We start from the raw sequence: 26,374 nt of genomic DNA on the forward strand, positions 1-26,374 counted from the left end.
TTTCCAGCTGTATTTTAAAACCCAGCAGAGTTTTGGCGTTTACGGCTTCGGCGGGTAGGCGGCTTATAACCCTATTAATGAAAAATCATGTTTTCTGTCATTCATTGTGGCTTGTTGAACTTTTAAGCCGTTGTTGCTTGTTCGTGTCACATCTGACCCTTGAAGGAAGTGGCCTGGATCAATATATTTGAAACTGTTCAGTATTAAAACAAATATTACGAGATGTGTCCTGTCATATCTGGTATGCAGCGACCCTAAAACGTTCCAATTATGCACCCCCACTCCCATCCTGTGTGGTAATGGTAAAGGTTAGAGGCATTAATGGCCTCAGAAACTGAACCCCAATATTTGTTTAACTAAGCAAGCTACAGCATTGATCAGCTGGTTACATAAACAGTCTGCTCACAGTTTTCCTTAATTTAACTTAATGAATTAATTAACATAACGATTAGTTACAAAATGGATTCAGGATTTAATTAATGTTAATCAGGTATTAACATAATTTTATTTATTCATATACAAGATACAGTGGATTGTTAAAGTACAGCATGTTGGCGGTTGAGTAGTACTTCCTTGCAAGCCCTACCAGCACGCAGTAGCGTTTCCCACACAAACTAGTTTTGTACTAGTTTTAATTGCCTCAAATTTGTGATTAATAAACATGGTAGTGGTATAATTCAACCCATTCTCCTGTTTAGATAGTAGTTTTTACAACTATGTGCATCATAGTACAAAGATTGCCGTTCTAAGCAATTAGAACATTGTACTAATTACTTTATAGTCTGAAAAAAAATAAGCTAAAATACAAACTAAAATATTCCAAAGCCTAGTGTAGCACACATATGTACTATATTAGGCCTCAGCTGTCGTGTATTAGGCCTAGGGAGATTAGTTTAGTTTGCCTTTGCAACGGGAAGAAAATAGTTTTCCGGTTTGTCCAACTCAATATGCCGATTTCTACTTTTTAATTTCGTTGTACGTCGGTATATAAACTACGGTCCTCATCGTTATCATTAGTACTACGAAAACTGTGTAATTATATTACCGTAGATTAAGAACACTATCATCCGAAGACAAACTTATTTATTAATGGAGTAAATGGAAATGGAATAGAATCTTAATTCAATAATATATTGATAATATACTGTCAGGAGGCCCCCCCCCCCCGTTAGTTAACCGACAACTGGAAAGGTGGGGCCCAGGAGCTAACTTTCGACTCTGCAAACAAATTTGGGTAAGTGGAGTGTGTACGACACAGGAGGCTGGGGTCGGCAGCCAGCAGGAGCAGCAGCCAGTGGCTGAGTAACCGTAGTGAGGGAAGGTGGTGTGTCCGCGCTCTCTCCCTCTCTCCTCTGTGACGGACGCCATCTCCTCCTCCTATATTCTATTTTCCTGTGAATTTCCGCCTCTCCTCAAAGATGCAGTCGCCAGTGAGGTATCCTGGGGCTACTTGTTCGCGATAACGATTGCTGGGACAAGCACATTGGATAGGGAGTTCAGTAGATTGTGTCATTGTTAATTAGTTTTAATGAGTTAAGCAAGAAAGGGTAATCAGCCAGACAAACAAGTGTGGTTGGCAGCACGTGGTGCACCGAGACACAGTTTACCACTAATAACGTACCTTAGTGATTAGTCCGGCCTGGTTACGTCACCACAGCTGACGGCCAGATGTAAACAATCAATAACGCCATAAGGAAAATACAAATATTAGACCTCTTCTAAATCCTTCTAAACCGGCGGTATATAGATATATATTACCTATATATAGTATTTATATATATATTAAGAAGCCAATTCATCCAAAGATAACGATAAGCCTAAGCTAGAGCTGGATATATAGACTCAAGCAGCATCCGGAGATCTCTGCTCTCCTCTCTTGGGATAAATCGCATCAACCGGTTACAGGGAGATGGAGAAGGTGGTGAATGGTGGGGGTGGAGGGGGCTGTGACCTGACCCTCAAGCTGACCAGCTCTGACACCACCTCCACCCTCGTCTCCCCCACCACACCCCCCTCCGAGCCCCACTACCCCCTCATGGAGGCTACAGCCGCTGTATCCTACACCACTGGTAACTATGCCTCCTACACCTCTTCTTTATTATTATTGAAGATTCCGTATTTAAATGATTCTTTATTATCATGTACCATATTGATCTTGTATTGTACTGTTTAAATGATTTAATTAAATATTCTGAAGCAATTCAGTGCTAGTTGCTTATATTATTTGTAAATACAAATAGTCGAAGACTAATTGTCAGAGAAGCTGACAACCCTGCCTAGAATGCTCGGTATATTTAAAATATTTAATGATAAAAACAAATTGATTTACTATTTAGTAATGTAATTGTATTACGATTATTTAATGTTTTAATTTTATTTAAAATTCATAATTCATAATACATCACTGTAGTGAAAAATAATTAATATTACTCGTTCAGTATTAATATTTTTTTTAATATTTTAAACATTTTAGTATTATTTTAGTACTACGCATTTGAAATAAATCATGCTAACTATTATCATCATTCTTGTGTCATCGTCAGTCCTGCGTCATCCTTCCTGAGTCATTATCATCATTCCTGTCATCATCATCATCATCATGCCCCTTGTCATTCTTATTCCTGTGTAATTATTCAGCCCATTCTCTTATTTTGATAGTACTTTTAGGAAGGATGAGGACCATAGTACATACCAATGTACATACCAACAATTCATGTGCCCAACCACTTGAGGTGGACGGTAGAGCGACGGTTTCGCTTCATGCAGGCCGGCGTTCAATCCCCGACCGTCCAAGTGGTTGGACACCATTCCTCCTCCCCCGTCCCATCACAAATCCTTATCCTGATCCCTTCCCAGTGCTATATAGTCGTAATGGCTTGGCGCTTTCTCCTGATCATACCATTCCATTCACAATTCCTGTGTAATTATTAAAAATTAATGTGTAATTATCCCAATTCTTGTGTCATCCTCATTTCTGCATAATTATCACAGTTCTGAGTAATCATTGTTCCTATGTAATCATTCCTGTGTAATCATTCCTATGTAATCATTATTCCTATGTAATCATTATTCCTGTATAATCGTTCATGTGCAATCATCATTCTCGTGCAATCATCATTCATGTGTAATCATCATTCGTTTGTCTTCATTATTCCTTTCTCATCATAAAATTTGTCATAAAAACAGTGTAATTATCATCATCAAAACTGTGTAATCATCATTTATGTCCAATCATAATTCCTGTGCGATCATTCGTGTGTAATCATCATTATTCCCGTGTCATCATCATTCCTGTGTCAACATCATTCTTGTGTCATCATTTCTGTGTAATCAACATCATTCCCCCAATCATCATTCCCGTGTCATCATGTTGTAGGGAGCAGTATAATGTAGAGTGTTTTGGGGGGGATAGATAACCGCATGTCGTCCACGTTCAAGTTTTGACTTAAAATCAATGGAACGCATGATAAATGTCCGTCTAATGTCGCATTTAGAACTGCATCAGTGTATCGTCAAAGAGGCTGAACTCCCTTGCAAACTACTTGCGATAGTTTTCAGTGCATCACCGAAGACTGGTGGTAATTAATTAATATGGCTGATGTAGCTATACAATATTTTGTGACACTGCCGTTGACGCTAAGTTGACGAGGATAAACAGTGAGGACAGCAGAAGGCTCCAGGGAAAAAAACAGACGATTTGTAAACATGATTGTATAGATGAAATGGCTCAATGATAGATGATCGAGCGTTATAGATGATCGGGCGTTATAAGTGATCGAGTGTTATAGATGATCGCGCAGCGTTTCTGCCCGAAACGCTGCGCGTACTAGTGGCTTTACAAGATTGTAATTACCATATTATGTATCCTCACAATCCCAATGTACCTTCTTGTATATGCATAAATAAATAGATAAATAAATAAATAAATAAATGAGGGGCGGCCAAACTTGGTTAGTGTAAGAGTTACAAATGATAAAGCTTATATGTTTGGGAGCCGCGGCTTCTATACTGGATAATGTCAACAACGTCTTCTGGCTATTTATTGATGATTTTTAGCTCATTTAGCCTAGTTTTTCTTTGTCTGATTTAGGTGGGTAATCATATGAAAAGTTTTTTGTTGTGATTAGTTTCATAGTGGTGTTTCAAGTTACTGGCTTTGTAATGAGTGATTGGCACTTGGCAGATAAGGCTCAGAGGTTTACCTCATTTAATTGGGAATCCTTACTCGTACTCCCACTCTGGCTGACAATTTATGTTTTCAGCTTCATATTTTCGTTACCTGCCACTCGGGGTGGACGGAAGAGCGACGGTCTCGCTATATGCAGGTCGGCGTTCAATCCTTGACCATCCAAAGGGTTGGGCACTATCCCTTCCCCCATCCCATCCTAAATCCTGATCCTAACCCCATTCCAAGTGCTATATTGTCGTAATGGCTTCGCTTTCCCCTGATAGTTCCCTTCCCCTACTTATAATTTGTTGAAGCCATCTTTCTTCACAAAGTTCTCACAGACGCTTTAAATAAGATTTATATAAGAAGTGTACCAGCTTGGTCTGCACTGATTGATGAAGGTTAAGCCACCCAAGAGGTGGCACGGGTGTGAATAGCCCGTAACCCTTTCCCTAGTATTCCAACTCTTTATAGAGCCGCTCGTTTCTTGATCTGGATTCTGGCCGAAATTTTTAGAATATTCGAATTCTCTATAATTTTTCACGAACCGCATATTAAAGGCTCATCATTCTTTAGAGCCTCGGTTTGGCCACCTCTGGTATATAAATGGTTACTAGACTTCAATCTAAATAAATGCAAAGTAATGAGTCGCAAGCGAAAGTAGAGCAGTGGAACAATATATAATGAAAGAGAGGAACTTGTGCTGGGTAGTGAGAGAAGAGGTTCTGGGAGTAGACACAACACTGAACCCATGAAATGCATTAGGTAGTGATGTGGTGGAGGCTGACTCCATACACAGTTTCAAGTGTAGATATGATAGAGCCCAATAGGCTCAGGAACCTGTACACCAGTTGATTGACAGTTGAGAGGCGGGACCAAAGAGCCAGAGCTCAACCCCCCACAAGCTACAAATAGGTGAGTATCTATGGTGGTACACATAGTCACGTGAGCAGCACGAGGGCAGCCTTCCAGGAACGGGGCAGCCCTAGCGTCGAGTCTCCCGTCCAAACTAAAAGGCTGAGAAAGTACACTGGTTGCTACAAGACTACTCCAAGCATTGAGAAAATTGAGCTACTGGGACAGATTGAAGGAGCTGAACCTAATGACACAGGAAGGAAAGAGGAATAGAGTTGACATGCCCTAGTCGTACAAAATATTCAGAGGTAGCAATTAAACCTATAATACGGCAGAATGTTTAGGTTGAGAGGCATTTTAACGAAAGGACCGGCATGTAAGCTAGACACTTAGAGTAGATGAGCCTGAGGAATGTGAGGAAACACTTCTTCACCATAAGAACAGTAAGCAAGTGGAACGAATTCGGTGAAAAAAACAGAAGCCACCTCCATCAATAAGCAAACTAATATGACAATAAATGAGTTCAAGTTCAAGTATGTTTATTGAGACAAGACAAAAATACATCTCTAGGGGATAGAGTAGCTTTGTTTATAGAAATCATTACAGTATTGGCAGGACTAAACAGGTGTATAACAGTCTAAATCAAACTTTATTTTAGGAATAAAATTTATGACATTTTAGGAATAAAATGGCTTACAATTTATAAGGTGAAAGTGAGGTTCACCATTAGAGCGGTGAAACATATATTGGCACAATTTATGTCACAAAAATTAGGAGGATGTTAATTATATAATTTATTTTAAGTCAATTTGAAGTAGAACTTGTATAAGCTAATGCCGTGACGTTGTATATATTTGCACACTATACCCATCCTGTGGTTTGTGTGGTGGTGGAAGGGTAACAGAGGCAGCCATCCTATCGTGTGTGTGTGTGGTGGTGGAAGGGTAACAGAGGCAGCCATCCTATCGTGAGTGTGTGTGTGGTGGTGGAAGGGTAACAGAGGCAGCCATCCTATCGTATGTGTGTGGTGATGGAAGGGTAACAGAGGCAGCCATCCTATCGTGTGTGTGGTGATGGAAGGGTAACAGAGGCAGCCATCCTATCGTGTGTGTGGTGATGGAAGGGTAACAGAGGCAGCCATCCTATCGTGTGTGTGTGTGGTGGTGGAAGGGTAACAGAGGCAGCCATCCTATCGTATGTGTGTGGTGATGGAAGAGTAACAGAGGCAGCCATCCTATTATATGTGTGCAGGCACAGACGGGTGAGTACCGCAACAGACGCCAGCAGATGAGTGATTTAGGCGAACACAGGAAAAAACAATGAGGCCGTAAATAACATGAAGCACGTTCTGCTGTTAAGATTCTTATGTAATGTAGCCTCGTCATTCAGTTTCGTTCTCTATTAATATTATGATTCCAGGTATTTAAATGATCGTTGTAATACGCAGTTGCTTAGTGGCATTAGAGGTGCGTATTGACCATGACCAACAGCCAACGTAAGCCTTCGAAGAGGGACTGCTCATTGGCGAGCCCGGAGACTCATAATTTGACGAATTGGTCATTTCGTCACATCAATCGTAACTGTGTTGGCGAAAGTGGTCACATTGGTGTCAGGCAGGGATACAGTAGTGACGTCATTTGGGTATTTGTAAACAACTTTGCTAGGATACGTGGAGGAATTTTTGTATAAATTGAACGTTTGTTTAAGGAAGAGATGAAGATAATACCTTTTTTTTTCTTTATAATATAGTTTCATAAGGGGTGCTAGTTGAATATAAGCAACAGGAAATATACAAAATTTCCTCATTTTGAGGAAATGAAGAGGAAATATAGTAATAATGTATTAGGGGGCCCTTTCCAATGCTTTAGTTTATTACCCCGGTAGCTAATTACTACTGGTATGATGGAGATCAAGTCGGGATTGAAGTTATCGGTGAGCGTGGGAAGGGGAGAGAGGGGGGGGAGATATATAGTGTGTTAAAGGGGGACTGGGAACGGTAGGGGGAGTAACAAGAGGCATCCTGTATGACTAGCGCAAGCTGGCTGGCACTGATTACTGACCACCTGTGCCCAGGTGGCACCATGGTCGGCTACCTATCGTCACTAACCATCTGTGCCACATCGCCCCGTCACCAGCCTAGTCTCTCAGTTTGCCACTCCGTTAAAAATACAACTGTTTTCTCTAACCAGAAACGTATAAGCCCAAGCAACCTACCTAACCCATCGAGGCTGATGTGTAAAGAACGTCAATATTAATATGTTTTAATTGTGACTAATACGTCGCATTTTTAGCGCATTTGTCGATTTCGTGAGATATGGGTCGTATTAGGTGTGATAGGCTGCGGCCATCTCTGTACTGCTTCATTCGAAACTGTATACAAGATAATCCTTTGGTTAACCATTGGTATTTCGTCCTTCACGGGAATTGTATGTAAATATGCCTTGAGTAGGCCTACCGATCCAACAACATGGAAGGCCAGATAAACTCTTTGACCTATTTTGGGTTTATTACATTTAATATAGAATATATTTTTTTAAGTTAAACTATTCCATACACCTGTGAACCACAGCTGGTCTACACTTCACATAAAATACTTGCTATCATCACCCAGAACTCATATGAATCTACTGTGAAAATAATAATAATAGTAATAATACAAATAATGTAAACTGTGGGAAATTTTTACCCACCATATCTAATAATCATCTAAGAAATGTATAATTTCTATATCATATCTAAATCATATCAAAATCATATCTAAATCGTATCAACATCATATTTGAATCATTAAAGATTCATTTTATAGCTTGATCCTGGATGACAATGGCACCATGAACACGTACGCAACAGGGGCCCTTTTGATGCCTACGTGACTTTGTACATGATCTTTCAAGGATCCAGAAGCTTCTAGAAGGACTTCTTAATTAAAAAACTATTGGAACATTGATTCAACATCCGGTAGGATTAAAAATCGAATCCTTAATAAGATTCAGTGGTACTTTCAAATACTACTTATAATCTTTAAATCTTATATCTAATTATATTATAATCACATCTTATTTCAATCATAAGTCTAGACTGTAAAAAATAATCAATCAATATTCATTGAAGGCTACCGTGCTCAGAGAGCATGGCAGGGCGATGGGGGGGAGAGAAGCGCCCACCAACAAGCCCAGCGGCACTCCGCGTTTGTTTACAAATGAGTGAACAAGTGACTGATCCTTAGCGAACATTACCAGCTCAAGGACACCTTATCTAACATTTTTATCGCCAGTGAATACTCTCTAGAACTGGGGGAGTACCTGGACAATATCTACAAGGAAAATCCGTGAACATTCACATAAAATAGAGTGTATAGTGGAGATCAGTGACACGGTTTCCTCCACCTTCATTCATAAACTTTTATCTCGAATCATTCTTCTGCAACTGCAGGATAATCACGTAGCAACGCTACCAGATCATCATACAGCAACGCTGTAGCAAAATATCGTGCCTAAACTCAACAAGAGAGAGTTAATCAGTCTGGCAAACTTGTCAGACAGGCACTCCGACTGGCAGAGAAGTATATTGAGGGTTATTTGGTGTATGATTGGCCAATTGTATGCTGGTGTAACTTTAATATCCTATAAATCTGTCTGTTGGTTAAAAAGCGAGGCTAAGCCTCACATATCGGTACGTTTATTAAAATTGTAGTGTAGCTGTGAATCTTATCCAAGCACTGAACCTCATGAGTGTCCATTCTGTCAGAAAAGAATTCAGCCTCAATAAGTAAAAACCTCACAAGTGTCCACAGTCTTGGAAGAGATTCAGTCAAGCTAACTGTATAAAGTGAATATGTCTGCATATATATTTGAATATATAAATTAAGTTATCAATTGCTTGCTTAGTTATTTATAAGTTATCATATAAGTTCATTTAATTGAATATAATTTCTAGTACTAAGTTAATAGTATTAAGACTCCATTTAAGGTCATTTATTTATACTTTTACAATTAATTTGTTGTTTATAGTATAAGAATCTATTGGCTGTTAAGTTATGGTACTAGGTTAGACTATGTATGTTTAAATCTCTGATTTAAACAGAGCCAGTGTTCAGTCAGATAACTGAATTTATTAAATCTTATCCTTGTATAAAATACAAGCTGATGTGAGATCCCTGTCTACAGGTGGATTGGAACTTCTATCAACTAAGTCATTCACCCCACCTGTCCCTTACAGCCCACAATCTGTCATTAGGAAAAGAGGATTTAGGATTTACAACCCTAGCTAGAGATTTTAGTTGAATTAATTTGCAGACAGTAAATTTTTAATTTAGTTCAGTACAAGTCCCTGGTAGTCTCCTCTTATATCAATCCCAGCAGGTTTTTCCCACATTAATGGTCCTTCGAACCTAGATAATAATGGTCCTTTATACCTAGATATTTATGATCATTCGTTTACCGAATATTTCAGTGCCAAATAGATAAGAAACTTCTTGATTTTGCATTGGAATAATTCTTACATATTCTAGCCTAACCTAGCTATCAGCCAATATTTATCATAGCTATATCTAAGTAAACAAATAGTTTGCAGTGGCTTAAGCCACCATATCCATTAACTAGTAAGCATTCATAGTATTCATAGCATACAAATATTGTTTTGTGTTAAGAAACCACAGTAATTAAGTATATCAGTGTCAAAGACACAACTGCATCTTAATCATAAATACCAATTACCTACCTCATTGTGGTAACATTACATGCATATTTAAGTGTATTATCTAGCATTATCTCTAATCTACTGATTTTCAGAGCTGCTCATTACATAATATTCTTTAAAAAAGTGTTATCATCACTGTAAGAGCATTCTTTACAATCTAACCATAATCAACTGTACAAACCCTATTCCAGGTAAAACCAGTAGACATTCTACTGTATTTTATCTAACAATTATTATGGTAACAGATTTTGTAATAACTTTGCAAAAATAGTGCCATTTACTATTTTTAAAAAATTATTACAGGATTTACCAACTTGGTGCATTCGTGCATTCGGGTCACAAATCAAATTATTACAGTACTTTTGATAATGAACACCTGCTACAACCAGATTCCAGGGAGGAAATGAAGGACGATCTTTGGAATCATTACCTAAGTAGACAGGAAAGCTCATTTATCAAAATACATTAACATCATACATATTTATCAGAAAAAAGAGAAAAATCTCGGAATCTCCAAAACTCGGAAAAGGTCAAAATGACTAACAGTATTCCACCAGCAGCTGAAACAGAAAAGAAAAGGACACAAAGTGTCTAAAAAAATCACTTGAATCTACAGCCTACAGACCATTTAAATCAGGTGATAGACAAATGTCATCATCACTTGGCTACAATAGTCTACAATTGGGGATTAAGACCAATCTTAATCTCACATCACAATCTGAAAGGCTAACAACACATTGACAATGTCAATACAAATATTATCATCCATCTAAGATAACTATCTTAATCCAAGAATATAGTCTTGATCACCTAATCTCATGCTTTCACTGGAGTGAAAGCAGCCTCAGAAAATCTGAAATTAATCAAGCATCTCAAAGAGACTTACTTAATAGAAAAGGCAAAGCCGAGAAAAAAAAAGAAAAAGCAAAATGCTTCATCACATCATGAATAATGTAGATACACATTATTACAGATACAATTCATCCTTTAAGGAAATCCTTGGAGGAGTACAAGTGTTGCATGCTTGTATCACCTACTTGCATGTAATTATTTACCTACAAGTTTTACATACTTGTAACAACATCTTATCACAAAGCCAAATCTTTGATGGACTTCGAGCTTACGTACAAAGATTACGAAGCCGAGGAAAACTTAGATCTCAAGAAAAAATCCCCAAAGGTGAATCCACGGACAAAAGCAAAAATGTCCAGAATGGCAGTCAAAAATCAAGGCAACAAAACTCCTCTTCTGCAAAGTGGAAACAGAATAATGTTGGCTCTTATGCTATATCCCCCACAGTTAACAGAACTGTAGGAAACCAAGCTCCTAAGACAGATAAGACAAAAGGAGCTACAAGTGCCCCAAAATGTTTATTCTGTCAAGAAGCACATAGCATTTATCAATGCACAGTTTATGAAGGCCGTGCCAGTCGAATCGATCGACTGAAATCTCTGAACAGGTGCATCCGTTGTCTACGGAAGCACGATACTAGTGAGTGTATCACTCAATTGCAGAACTGCCAATATTGTCATAAAAGTGTACATCACACAGCACTCTGTGGTGATATTAACACTCAATCCAGATCACAGACTTCCAATAATCAACATGCATCTCAGGCAAAGCCCAAAGATGATAATACCACAACAGCCGTACAATTCTGTACAGTAATGAGCAATGTCAACGACTTGGATACAGAAATTGTTACAACAGCCATATTGCCTACTGCACAGCTAGAACTATGCAATCAAGGAATTTGTATTGCAACTAGAGGCTTTTTTGATCAAGGGTCACAGAAAACCTTTATCAGTAAAAAGATGGCAGAAGATTTACAACTTAAATCTTCAAAGCAAGTATCTACATTCATATCAGGGTTTTTTACTAATTCTGGTCGTAGAACCTTTCCAGTAGTAAAACTCAATGTCTGTCTAGGTACATCCCAAAGGACAGTAGAAGCCATAGTAGTTGATAAAATTCCTACTGAAATGGAAGTGACTGGTCTGACAGCAACTATTAAATTCCTGAAAGAAAAAGGAATCCAATTAGCAGATCCTCTACTCGATTCTGACTACATAGGGGATATCGGAATCCTGATTGGAGCTGACTACTATCATCGATTCATTCTGGGATCAGAAGAATCTATGGGTATGAATATACTCAAATCAGCAGGAGGCATATTGATGACAGGACCTATACTAGATCTTGAACCTTCAACTCCTGAAAAATCACATCATACAGAAACTGTAATAGTGGCATGACTAGGCAAAGAACAGTCACCACTTAAAATCCCCCACATGATTGATGATGGATTAGAATCTGTACCTCAATTGTGGGAACTTGATGCCATAGGAATAATTCCTGAACAACCAAGTCCTGATGATGTCTGTGCATACAATCAGTACTTAGAAACAGTACAGTACTATGATGGACAGTACTGGGTAAGGCTACCATGGAAAATCAACCATAAAACCTTACCTACCAATTATCACATGGCTTATAGTCAATTTAAATCGCAATTAGCAAAGCTAAGAAAAAGGCCTGAGCATTTAAAACTCTATCATGAGATTATTGCTCAACAATTAAAGAATAAATTCATCGAAGTCGTGAAACATGACAATACGCAAATAGGCCATTTTTTACCACACATGGCTGTAATGAGAGAATCAAAAACGACTCCTTTACGGATAGTTTTTAATTGTAGCTCTAAATCTGGACCCCAAGGAACCAGTCTAAATGATTGTTTACAAACAGGTCCTAGTCTAACTCAGAAATTGTATGACATACTGTTGAAGTTTAGACTTAACAAATATGCGTATTCAGCAGATATAAGTAAGGCCTTTCTCAGAGTTGGCTTGCAGGAAGAAGATAGAGACTTCACTAAGTTTCTATGGGTAGAGAACCCAGAAGATGTCAATAGTCCTGTAGTGACTTTCAGATTCTCTTCAGTTCTTTTCGGCGCGACAAGCAGTCCATTTCTATTGCAAGCAACTCTAGATACTCATCTGAAGAAATCATCAAGTCCCTGTAAGACTGAAATCAGTCAAAATCTATATGTAGATAATTTTCAAGGGACAGTTAACAGTACTACTGAACTGTTACAATTATATCAAGAGGCCAACAAGGAGCTACAAGGTGCCAACATGCCACTACAATCTTGGGCCTCTAATAATGCAACATTGAATAATCAAATAGCAAGAGATTACCCTGAATATCACGTACCAGAATCACAAAAGGTGTTAGGTATGGATTGGGATTTAATCTCGGACACAATATCGATCAAATCTGTGCCAGTAAATTACAACATCACTACAAAAAGGGATTTGCTTTCACAAGTTAGCAAAGTATTCGACCCACTTGGTCTACTAAATCCTTTGACTATCAAGTGGCGTTTATTAGTGCAAGAAGCATGGAAGGCTAAGGTTGGTTGGGATGATCCACTACCAATCCAGTTACAAAAAGCTTGGATGGAAGTGGCTCAAGAACAAACTTTAGTTGAAAAGATAATCTTTCCGAGACACATAGTCGAGGAAAATGAAGAAGTATCACTACATGTATTCGCAGACTCGTCAGCCAAAGCTTTTGGAGCTTGTGCTTACTTAGTGACTTCTAATCAATCATATCTTATCACCTCTAAGGCCAGAGTCGCTCCATTAAAAAAGAGGACTTTGCCTCAGATGGAACTAACAGCACTGCTAACTGGAACACGCTTAGCAGTGCATATCAAACAAGGCTTGTCTACCATGAACATCAAAGATGTCATTATATGGTCTGACAATGAAGCTGTCTTACAATGGGTACGAAACGACAACTGTCCAACTCCATATGTAAAAAATCGCGTCTCGGAAATTAAAGAAATTTCCGCAGGTTTTCAATTGTTGCATGTACCAACAAAGGATAATCCAGCTGATCTCTTATCAAGAGGTATGACATTTAAACAGTTTGCAAAGGCAGATATTTGGTTTCATGGGCCTCGATGGTTAGTGAATGGTAGTTGGCCTGAACAAAAGCCACACGTCATTACGACACAAACCATAACTACCACCAGGCAGCAAGCTCAAATATCAGTCTTGGATTGTACTCGTTACTCCTCGCTCATCAAATTAATCAATGTAACACAGAACGTGTTTCATTATCTCAGGAAAAAAGGTATAAAATACACTTTTCCAGATGCACTTATCTATTGGGTAAGACAAGCCCAGAGAGAAACTTATGGGAATAACTATGAAAATCTTCCGCATAAGTTAAAACACAATCTCGGTCTGAGGATAGACCAAGAAAATCACAACATTTTGCGTTGTGGAGGGAGACTTAAACACGCAGATATTAATCTAGATACCGTGCATCCATGGCTTTTACCAAAAAATCATTGGATCACAAGGTTGATTGTGTTGCATACACATCAACAAATCATCAAACATGGAGGAGTGTTAGACACACTCACACAAATCAGACAGCAGTACTGGATTCCTCAGGGAAGACAGTCAGTCAAATCAATCTTGAAGAATTGCATGATATGCCGAAGGTACGATGCAAGAACTTGCTCTTATCCAGGGCCACCACCCCTACCAAAGGAACGAGTGGTCCATCTACAACCTTTCGAAACGATAGGAGTAGATTATACAGGAGCAATATATCTAACAGGGACTGCAGATAAGCAACCTATCAAGGCATACATCTGTCTGTTCACCTGTGCTACCACCAGGGCAGTACATCTAGAGGTAACACCCGATATGACTGCTCAATCATTTATTCAAGCTTTCCGCAGATTCGCAGCACGCCGATCATGCCCTAAGCTGATGATTTCAGATAACGGAGCAAACTTGGTAGCTGGAGAAGCGTGTCTACGGGAAATCTGTTCCCATCCTGCAGTTACTTCCACACTGGAACAGCGTCATTGCAGATGGAAATTTATCCCTCCGAGAGCCCCATGGCACGGAGGATTTTATGAACGGTTAATAGGAACTGTAAAAAGATCCTTGAGAAAATCTCTACACCGTCAGAAAATCAATCTTCAAGAACTCCAGACAGTAATCACGGAAATAGAATCAAGGGTGAATAACCGGCCGTTGACTTACTTGTCTGAGGATCCTACTCAACATGAGCCATTAAGTCCTGCCCACCTAATGTATGGAAGACTTCTGTCTCCAGTACCATCTCTAGTGGATGATGAGATCAGAGATCCCTCATATGTGGGTCAGAGCGAGTTGGTTCAGGGGTATAAGCATCTGTCCAGCATAATCCAAAATTGGAATGATGTTTGGACAAAAGAATATCTTACATCTCTACGAGAACATCACTATGGGGCCAATGTCCCACATAATATAGCTAATCTCCAACCTGGCGATATTGTCTTGGTAGACAGTGATGGCCCTAGGCCTGACTGGCCATTAGGTAAAGTTGTCTCAGTCCATCCAGATAGTCAGGGGATTTTGAGAATAGTCAAAATCCTGTCCAAAGGAACAACTTCCCTGAAGACATTGGACAAACTCATCCACATGGAATCAGTGAGTCGGCTGCAGTTAGATCCTGAGAGACCTCAAGAGACTCTAACTCCACAAGACCCACAGACTCCTAACAGACACAATCGTCCACAACGGACAGCAGCACAAAAGTGCAAGCAAAATTTGCACTTGTATTATCAATCCAATGGAGAGTAAATAAATACATATGGTTACTATTGTCCTAAGTATTGGACTCTGTGCCAGTTCTCTCCCTCTGGAAGATGTGGGAAATTTTTACCCACCATATCTAATAATCATCTAAGAAATGTATAATTTCTATATCATATCTAAATCATATCAAAATCATATCTAAATCGTATCAACATCATATTTGAATCATTAAAGATTCATTTTATAGCTTGATCCTGGATGACAATGGCACCATGAACACGTACGCAACAGGGGCCCTTTTGATGCCTACGTGACTTTGTACATGATCTTTCAAGGATCCAGAAGCTTCTAGAAGGACTTCTTAATTAAAAAACTATTGGAACATTGATTCAACATCCGGTAGGATTAAAAATCGAATCCTTAATAAGATTCAGTGGTACTTTCAAATACTACTTATAATCTTTAAATCTTATATCTAATTATATTATAATCACATCTTATTTCAATCATAAGTCTAGACTGTAAAAAATAATCAATCAATATTCATTGAAGGCTACCGTGCTCAGAGAGCATGGCAGGGCGATGGGGGGGAGAGAAGCGCCCACCAACAAGCCCAGCGGCACTCCGCGTTTGTTTACAAATGAGTGAACAAGTGACTGATCCTTAGCGAACATTACCAGCTCAAGGACACCTTATCTAACATTTTTATCGCCAGTGAATACTCTCTAGAACTGGGGGAGTACCTGGACAATATCTACAAGGAAAATCCGTGAACATTCACATAAAATAGAGTGTATAGTGGAGATCAGTGACACGGTTTCCTCCACCTTCATTCATAAACTTTTATCTCGAATCATTCTTCTGCAACTGCAGGATAATCACGTAGCAACGCTACCAGATCATCATACAGCAACGCTGTAGCAAAATATCGTGCCTAAACTCAACAAGAGAGAGTTAATCAGTCTGGCAAACTTGTCAGACAGGCACTCCGACTGGCAGAGAAGTATATTGAGGGTTATTTGGTGTATGATTGGCCAATTGTATGCTGGTGTAACTTTAATATCCTATAAATCTGTCTGTTGGTTAAAAAGCGAGGCTAAGCCTCACATATCGGTACGTTTATTAAAATTGTAGTGTAGCTGTGAATCTTATCCAAGCACTGAACCTCATGAGTGTCCATTCTGTCAGAAAAGAATTCAGCCTCAATAAGTAAAAACCTCACAAGTGTCCACAGTCTTGGAAGAGATTCAGTCAAGCTAACTGTATAAAGTGAATATGTCTGCATATATATTTGAATATATAAATTAAGTTATCAATTGCTTGCTTAGTTATTTATAAGTTATCATATAAGTTCATTTAATTGAATATAATTTCTAGTACTAAGTTAATAGTATTAAGACTCCATTTAAGGTCATTTATTTATACTTTTACAATTAATTTGTTGTTTATAGTATAAGAATCTATTGGCTGTTAAGTTATGGTACTAGGTTAGACTATGTATGTTTAAATCTCTGATTTAAACAGAGCCAGTGTTCAGTCAGATAACTGAATTTATTAAATCTTATCCTTGTATAAAATACAAGCTGATGTGAGATCCCTGTCTACAGGTGGATTGGAACTTCTATCAACTAAGTCATTCACCCCACCTGTCCCTTACAGCCCACAATCTGTCATTAGGAAAAGAGGATTTAGGATTTACAACCCTAGCTAGAGATTTTAGTTGAATTAATTTGCAGACAGTAAATTTTTAATTTAGTTCAGTACAAGTCCCTGGTAGTCTCCTCTTATATCAATCCCAGCAGGTTTTTCCCACATAAACCATCGAGTTTTCTTTCTATTGGGGAGTTGTACGTACTGCTTTAGCGGTATGTACACTCACAAGATGAGTGAGGCTCTTCAGTAAACTAGCCCTCCGGTGCAAAGTTAAAATAAATTATGACCCCCGAGGGACATTAGGAAAGCAAGACATACAATCGTCCTTAAAAATCGGGAGCTTCTACAAGGAGGTGCACGACTGCAGGTGGGACAATGCAGCTTGGACTATAAACAACACGGTGACGCTCCGCAGGCGCCTGTGAGTTAAGCGTGCATGATCAATACAAAACCTCGCCAGAACCGTTTCCTGCCGTCTGTAGGAGGAAGGCCAAAGGGATTGGATATCGTTAAGAGTGCGCAGTTTGTTATCTGTAATGCCAGATCAACGACCCTGCCAACGGTCGCGGGATGCGGTATGAATAACTGGGTAGATTACACACAGAGATCACACTAACGTGATGCATCAAATAGTTCAGTAGAACTTGGGTTTCAACTCTTTTTTAACCCTGTCGTTGCTCAGTCGATTAAGGCAGTGTCTGGGATGCTCCTGGACGCAGCTTCGAATCCTCGTCACGGCCCTTGTGGATTTGTTCATTTAACTGGGTAGAAATCCGAATAAGGAATCCCTTTTATGGAAATAGGATTATCTAGTGTGGATGGCTCTCTTAACAGCACTGTCCGCACGTTCAATTAAACCAATTTGGTTGGGAACCCAGTAAAACTGTCTTAAATCTGCTGGAGTTAATAAATAACCAATGTTGAATTCCGACCTCCCCCCCCCCTCCAGGATGCATAGGGTTAAATGATTCCCGAGCCGTGAAGGCACTGCAAGAGTGAACCACGACGCCAATGGAACGTTGACGTCGGATAAGTAGTTGGCGAAGAGCATACAAAAATGTTGATAGTTGAGCCGTGAAGGTGCTAGTCCCTGAGGGTAAGAGGCAGATATAGTTTGGTCAGGAAAGATAACGGAGTAGCCATCACCGTCGGCAGACTTCAACTTATCCGTAAATAGTGCAATGGAGTATGAGTGTGATGAAAAGTGTTCCAGAAACAGTGTTTCATAGCAGTAGGAGGGGTAATGGGAGCCTCCACGGTGGTAAGTTTGGAGCACGACAGGAGAGATATTACAGACGTGAGCTGAGAGAGGGGCAATATTACAAAAGAATCATCCATATGTAGCGTACGAAAGTCACCCTGGGGAAAAAAAGAACCACGACTCTTCTCACAGTATCTTGTATACCCTCCCGGATGACCACCAAGTTAAGAAGATAGCATCAGTCTCAATGCTGAATTCCTAAGCATTTCTGGTGCTTAAAAATAAAGTAAGAATATGAGAGAAGATTGTTGTGTGAACAGAGAATGAGGGACATGTGCGCGTACCTTGTAACATAAAATCTTCAGTGATCCCTGCCACGAGTATGCTACATACAGGCGTTTACTGTGTATTATTGTGAATGGTTATTTGTCCTTAAACCAGAGAGAGAGAGACTTTTGAGATTGTCTAAGGGAGGGGGGGGGGGGCTGATGGGATATCTTGATAACAACCCGTCCTCTTTCAAATTAACGTCGCTTTTCGCTTTTATGCATTACGGCCAAAAAAAGGCCGTAATTTGAATATGAAAAATAATTGAAAATAAATTTTGTATTTTTTTTCCAAAACAGTAAGTTAAGGGTCCTCTGGTAGGTTAGGAGGGCAGGAAGTTCTCCTAAGATTTCAAAACCAAACGTTTGAAAGTTTCCTCTCCTAACCTAACAGCCTAAGCCAGAGAACTCAAAACAGAAAACGGGACATTACGTCACTTTCGTGACCCGATTTAATTTTGAATTACATCGATTTTTAACCCGAGTGCAGCATACGAGAGAGAGAGAGAGAGAGAGAGAGAGAGACAGAGAGAGAGATTAAGCCACCCAAAAGGTGGCTTGGGCATGAATAGCCCATAAGTGGTGGCCCTTTTGAGCCATTTCCAGGATCAATAGATGATACTGGAGATCTGTGGAGGTGCGACTGCACCCTGCGTGACGGGAGATGTCTCCCGTGAGCATACGAGCGAGAACAACATAATTTATAATCGGACGTGTTGCATGATAAGTGTGTTTGGTGTGGTGGCGCCACGGGGCTCTACCCCCCACCCTAGCCTGAGGACAGTGACCAGGTGTACCATGAACACTGACCGAGCTTATCATAGAGTTAACTCTGCCGCGCCAGTGTCATCGACCCGTTACAAGGAAGTTCAGCAACACTGCCGTTATTAATCTTGGTGCTTTATCACTGGGGTAGACGCGGTGAGCCCTGTGAGGCGACAGGTGGCACGAGGCTACGTGTGGCAGTAAAGCCTCTTTACCTTTAATCTTGAAAAGTGACTACAGTGGCAAGGGGCGGCAATAGCAAGAATTGCCGCCTCTTGTCGTTATCTCCACGACTTCTCTTGTAACTATAATTCTCCACTTTCAATAGTAAATAGGTACTCGGGAGTTAGGTACATGTTGTGGGTTGAATCCTGTAGAAAGTTGAGTCGTAGTGGCAAGAGAAGCCATGGAGATAATGACAAGGGTGGTGGTAGGCGTACAGCCACCCTTGTCACTATAGCTACAGTGACAGTACACTGGTATACACTACCTATTTATTACTGGGTAAACAGAGGCATTAAGTGAAAAGTCCACCTAGGGCAAGGCCAACTACTGACCCTCTCCAGGATGTAGCTTCAGAACTACATCCCGGGAGCCTAACTCCCTAATTATTTACTGATAGGTGAACAGCGGGCATTAGGTGAAAGGAAACACGCCCAACTATTTCTGACCCACTCGGGTCAACCCGTCTCGACTCAAGTCCATTACATCCAGCGCTCGACCCCACAGACGTATTCATAAATGTTAACATGCTGTGCATTGAAAATGGGAATTTTCTCAAATATAAATTAATATTATATTAGCATATTGTCCATATATAGGCATAGGTTAGGTTAGGTGTTTAGAATCTGTTGGCAATTATTTATATTTGTAGTACGCGGGTGAAGCATTTACAGCGCATTTGTTCCGGTAAGTGTTCGAACGTCATCAGTTGTGAGTCGCGTAAACCGCTTTTTCATTCATAAACAGGGGGGTTGGCAGGTGCATGGAATCACTTTTGGGTCTTTGTTTGGAGAACGGGCTGAACAAACCGCAGTAAACGTGGATAATAACATTTCATTCACTTGGATCATCGGAGCCACGACCCCAGGACCACAGAAGTGGAAGACGAGCTCTACTAACTAGGCTACTGGGTACCCACAATAGGGGAGGAGCCTAGTTGGTTGTGTGTCTAGGAATCCTGTTCTATTGTGGGTGCTTAGTATCCTGGTTGGTAGAACTACAGTCTTCCACATTATGGTCATGGTTTTAAGGCTTCGACGGTCCAGGCTAATGAAATGAACCAATTATATCGACTATAACACCAGTGGTGGATATGCTGCGTGCTTGCCCGAAGCATCTACAAGCACTTCACCTTACTGGTGATCCTGCCCATTTACACCCCCGGGTTCCTTAGTCATTGACACTCTTGTAGCGGACTACTCTAGTCATTACTGTATCAAGGGTACAAGACTTGGGGGGGGGGGAGGGTAATTGAACATTTTAATGAAGAAGGCCTGGATAGATGGGAATAATCAATGGGTTAAATGATTATTCCCTTCTCCCCCTCCCCTTCCTTCGTCCCTTCTCTCCTCCCGACCCTTCCCTCCCTTCGTCCATTCCCTCCCTCCTCTTCTTCTCTCTCTCTCTCTCTCTCTCTCTCTCTCTCTCTCTCTCTCTCTCTCTCTCTCTCTCTCTCTCTCTCTCTCTCTCTCTCTCTCTCTCTCTCTCTCTCTCTCCCTTTCTGCAGTGCTGTAATCTTATCACAACCATACTGGTTACAAGTGATGTAATCAGCATTAGATCAATGTATCTGGCCGCCACCACGGCCAGATACAGCTGACCTCCAACACATGTTGTCAGTGGTGCTGGTGCTGCGTCAGGCTCTACAACTTTCTTTACACTCAAAAAATTTATCACAACAAATCATGAATGGTGAAAAAAGTGCTTATAGGACTTGATAAGACTGAGTGTAGGGAGGAAGTGAATGTGTCTTTTAAAATGTGGAATGTAACACATTCAAGGAACAAGTGCTTCAAGCTTAACAAGCCACGTAGTAGGACAGACTAAAAAGAAAAAAAAAAGAGACCTGTTTGCCAATAAAAGCATGGAACCGCCTACCCGCCGAAGCCATAATTGCCAAGATAATGCTCCAGTTCGAAAATCAGGTGGTAAATGTCGTCAGGAATATTTGGGAGGGGGGAGGGCGTGGTGTAATGAGTAAGGGTTCCTGTCCCCGTCGAGGCTTCAGGTAAATTCAGGTGCGGGTGATGAAGGCCCTGGTTCACGGCCTACACTGGTGTGTGTCACTCACTGAAGGTGGAGGGGACCTGGAGGTGGTCACTCACTGAAGGTGGAGGGGACCTGGAGGTGGTCACTCACTGAAGGTGGTGGGGACCTGGAGGTGGTCACTCACTGAAGGTGGAGGGGACCTGGAGGTGGTCACTCACTGAAGGTGGAGGGGACCTGGAGGTGGTCACTCACTGAAGGTGGAGGGGACCTGGAGGTGGTCACTCTCATGTCTTTAGTGGCCGGGGATGAGTCACAATAACGTGGCTAAAGTATGTTGACCAGACCACACACTAGAAGGTGAAGGGACGACGACGTTTCGGTCCGTCCTGGACCATTCTCAAGTCGATCCACCCCGGCCTCATGTCTTTAGTGGCCGGGGTGGGTGTGGGTGGGAGTGGGAGGTGGGTGTGGGTGGCAGTGGGCGGTGGATGTGGGTGAGAGTGGGAGGTGTGGGTGGCAGTGGGCGGGGGTGTGGGTGACAGTGGACGGGGGGGGGGGGAAGGATTGTGGTAGGTTTGGAGAGGTGTAAAAACAGTTCTTTCAATCGCTGTGAATTATTAGTGTCTTGATTCCATCGGTACCCCCCCCCCCTTCGTACATTACTTTAAATATTGCTGCTTTGTCTATTTTAGCATTTTCCTTTAAAACCTTTCATGTCGTTATCATGTCCGCTCCTCTCATCCAGTGTACTGACCTCCAGTCTCCCCTCGTACCTTGCTCTGAGTCTTATTGAATCTCTTGGTTTCTTTTCTACTTTAAGTTCTTGGCTGCAAAGGCTGCAGATTCAAGCGTGGGTCTTACATAGGTTGTATATGACACTCAGAACGCTCATTACAGCAGCCTGTTCTCATTGCAACAATAACTCTAAAGGATAGAAGGAACAGAGGCGACATGATCGCAGCATATAAGATACTGAGGGGGGAAATAGACAAAGTGGACAAAGACAATCTCTTTAAATTGAGAGAAAGTCGGATAAGAGGACACAGGTGAGAGCTGGAAATGGAAATGAGTCGAGGAAATGTAAGGAAATACTCGTACCTTATACGGGTGGAAAGCAAGTGGAATGTCCTGAAAGTTGTGGAAGTCACTTGCGTCCACAACTTACAAGCTAAATTCGAGAAGGAAATTGAGTATTAGAATAGTGAAATTATAACGCAAGAGACACAACCAGGCTTGCAGGCGGGGCTTAAAGAGCTAGATCTCACTTCCCCTGTAGACATGGATAGGTGAGTACTGATAGACAAGTACTGTAGATGTTACATAGTCTTCCCGGCTTGGCGCCTTCTGATAATTACTTACTGATAGGTAAGTGCCATCATCATCATAGCCTTATCATCACCTGTGTCAGTGTCATCACAACCCAACCCGGCACACGCGTGAATATTATCTATTCTAATCTGTGTCATCATCAGCATTACCAGACTACCACCACTACTACCACCCTAACATCTCCCTTCTCTTCCCTTCCCTTCCCTTCCCTTCCCTTCCCTTCCCTTCCCTTCCCTTCCCTTCCCTTCCCTTCCCTTCCCTTCCCTTCCCTTCCCCCACACACCACCCCCAACCAATACTCTTTGCTACCCCCCACAACACTAATTAAGTCCAGCTTTACCTGTCCTCCGGCCGGTGCAGGAGACACTATACCCTCCGGGGCAGTGAGAGTCTACAAGATCCGATGGGTGATCCTCTCCCTCTTCGTCGTCTACTCCATGTCGAACGCCTTCCAATGGATCCAGTACTCCATCATCAACAACATTATCGTTCGTTACTACGGCGTCTCCTCCACCATGGTGGACTGGCTCTCAATGATCTACATGGTCACCTACATCCCCCTCATCTTCCCAGCCTCCTGGTACCTGGAGAAAAAGGTCAGTGGTGCCCTCTCTTGGGGTTTTGAGAACGGGGTATAGAGCTTCGGAACGGGATCTGGGGCCAGATTCACGAAGGAGTTACGCAAGGACTTACGAACCTGCCCATCTTTTCTCAATCTTTGGCGGCTTTGTTTACTAATTATTAAACAGTTGATGAGCACCGAGGCACCAGGAGGCTGTTTATAACAATAACAACAGTTGATTGGCAAGTTTTCAGTGCTTGTAAACTGTTTAATAAATGTAACCAAAGCCGTCAAAGATTGAGGAAAGATGTACACGTTCGTAAGTACTTGAGTAACTGCTTCGTGAATCTGGCCCCTGGTCAACTTGTACACAAGACGGCTCGACAAAGCTCGTTATGTTGGTTAAAACCGTATACAGTATATGGTTAGGTTAGAACGTCAGTGGTTAGGCTCAGTTAGCTGTGTTAGGAAGGTTTTAAAATCTGTTGGCGAACAGTGTTGTGAACGATGTGAGGTATTCTTGGACCAGGATTCATCACGCAGTCCGTCCTCATAAACAAAGACCAAAGTTCATTCCATCCACCCGATAATCCCCTATGAAGATAATTCCTTCCACCCGCACGGGCTATGGTGAGCCCGTAAGGTAACCGGGAGTTTGGAAACTCTTGTATGCATCCTGGTGGAAGATCAGTCGTTCCAGACCAGCCCGTTCTCTTCATAGCCAACAACCTACTTTTCATAGTATGTTGTGTTAGTCACCATGCTATACCGTACCGTACCGTAGTGTTAACGTAGTGTGGTGTTACCGTACAGTAGTGTAGTGTTAACGTACCGTAGTGTGGTGTTACCGTACAGTAGTGTGGTGTTACCGTACAGTAGTGTAGTGTTAACGTACCGTAGTGTGGTGTTAGGGGAGAGGACCAGACTATGTGGGGTCTCCAAATGTCTGTGTTCAGCCTTGATCCTCTCCCCGAGAACCAGAATTTAAAAAAATATAGAAATAAGCACAAGATAAAAAAAAAATTACAAGAAGGTACACTTGGGTTATGTAAACATTGGTGTGTAAACATGGTGAATTGTAGAGATGCCTTGTGGGAAAATGACAGGCATAGCCAAAAAATGCAAACGCAAAATGTAAATGAAAAAGCCAAGAGCTGGGCCTTAATGCCCACAAACAGATTTTAGCAACTACCGCTACTTAAGTAGGAGACATGATCGCAACATACAAGGTTCTGAGGGCCATAGCCCATATGCCAGAAAGACCTAAGGCAGTATAAATTACCACCCACACTTCAGTGGAAATAAACATTCCATTCGCCTAGACTGCATATATGGGTCTCGAACCCTGGACCCATAAGGCATGTGAAGCCGTAGCTCTTATCAACTGGGCTATGAGTAGCCTTAATAAGGAAAGTTTCCAGAAAATTTCGAAAAGTCGAAAGTTTTCCCCTGACTACTACTGAGCTTTTTTAGACTGCTCGTAGCTCAATCGATTGAGCGTCGGCGTCACATGCGTGGGGTCACCGGTTCGAGACCCATACAGTTCAGGTGAATGGAACCTAAGACAGTACTCTACAGAAGCAAGAGTAGTTACAGTGCCTGGGAGGCACTTGGTGGGGGGGGGGGGGTTGAGGCCAAGTGCCTCTCAGCTTTAACAGCAGACTAGTGGAAGGTTGGAGGTCGGGGGTGCCAGATGCTCCAGCTGGTGAATAGTCGTGCTTCCCACACCTCCACCTCACTCTACACACACACACACACACACACACACACACACACACACACACACACACACACACACACACACACACACACACACACACACACACACACACGTATGAGTACCTTGAAGTTCTTGACCTTGAAGTGAAGGCTGTTGAAGTTCAACCCAAGCAAATGCAAAGTAATGAAACTAGGCAGTGGAAACAGAAGGCCAGACACAGGATACAGAATAGGAGATGAAGTACTTAATGAAACGGACAGAGAGAAAGATCTAGGAGTTGATATCACACCAAACCTGTCTCCTGAAGCCCACATAAAAAGAATAACGTCTGCGGCATATGCGAGGCTGGCTAACATCAGAACAGCGTTCAGGAACCTGTGTAAGGAATCATTCAGAATCTTGTACACCACATATGTAAGACCAATCCTGGAGTATGCGGCTCCAGCGGAAGTCGATATCTAGTCAAGCACATAATGAAATTGGAGATAGTTCTAAGGTATGCCACCAGACTAGTCCCAGAACTACTAACTATGAGATATGAGGAAGGCTAAGTGAATTGAACTTCACGTCGTTGGAAGACAGAAGACTTAGGGGAGACATGAGTACCACATATAAAATTTCTAAGGGGAATTGATATGGTAGATAAAGACAATTTAGCAAGAGTGGTATTGACACAAGGGGACACAGGTGGAAACTGAGTACCCCAAACGAGCCACAAAGACATTAAAAAAAGAGTTTCTTCCCAGTGTCAGAGTAGTTAACAGATGGAATACACTAGGCAGTGATGTGGTGGAGGCAGACTCCGTATAAGCAGTTTCTACTGTAGACATGACAGAGGCCAAAAGGCTCAGGAACATGCACACGAGTTGATTAGCAGTTGAGAGGCGGGACCAAAGAGCCGAAGCTCAACTCCAACAAGCACAATTAGGTACAACGAGGTGAGTACATACACTCACTGTCAATAATATACAATATAGGACCTCAGTAGACAAAGGACAAATCTCAATGGGAACCTTATTTTCACCCCCCCCCCCCTCCTTGGCTTGTCAAGCGCCATAGTCTTCCTGGTTTGGTGTCTTCTTGTGGTAATTATTTACTTGTCAAGCTTAACGATCAAGCTTAACGAACCTCTTGGAGCTTAATAAGAAGGCAACACATATACAGCAGGACCATAAGTTACAGCCCCGCTCCTGTGCCAGGTAAGTCCACTACGGGATCACCATAGCCCGTGCTACTTACAACTTGTGTTCCCAGCAGCTGAATCTAAAACAGCAACA

At 41.4% G+C, this 26,374-nt stretch overlaps 1 protein-coding gene across 7 annotated transcripts in view; it reads left to right on the forward strand.

Moving 5' to 3' along the window:
* The first annotated feature begins 1,292 nt into the window (after nt 1-1,292).
* HisT (Histamine transporter) overlaps nt 1,293-26,374 on the forward strand; it is a 54,736-nt gene continuing 29,654 nt past the window's right edge. Inside the window, exons 1-3 of one of the 7 annotated variants that reach the window (XM_045761626.2) lie at nt 1,298-1,435; nt 1,806-2,069; nt 23,176-23,411. In XM_045761626.2, coding sequence (XP_045617582.1) covers nt 1,910-2,069; nt 23,176-23,411 — 396 coding nt within the window. In that variant the 5' untranslated portion in view covers nt 1,298-1,435; nt 1,806-1,909. Of the gene's footprint in view, nt 2,070-7,702; nt 8,696-9,189; nt 16,444-16,937; nt 18,471-20,961; nt 21,426-22,065; nt 23,412-26,374 lie in introns of those variants that run through there. The other 6 variants (XR_011222110.1, XM_069301380.1, XM_045761625.2 and 3 more) reach the window with 6 other exon arrangements.

Source organism: Procambarus clarkii, chromosome 45, assembly GCF_040958095.1.
Source record: "Procambarus clarkii isolate CNS0578487 chromosome 45, FALCON_Pclarkii_2.0, whole genome shotgun sequence".
Lineage (NCBI taxonomy): Eukaryota > Metazoa > Arthropoda > Malacostraca > Decapoda > Cambaridae > Procambarus > Procambarus clarkii.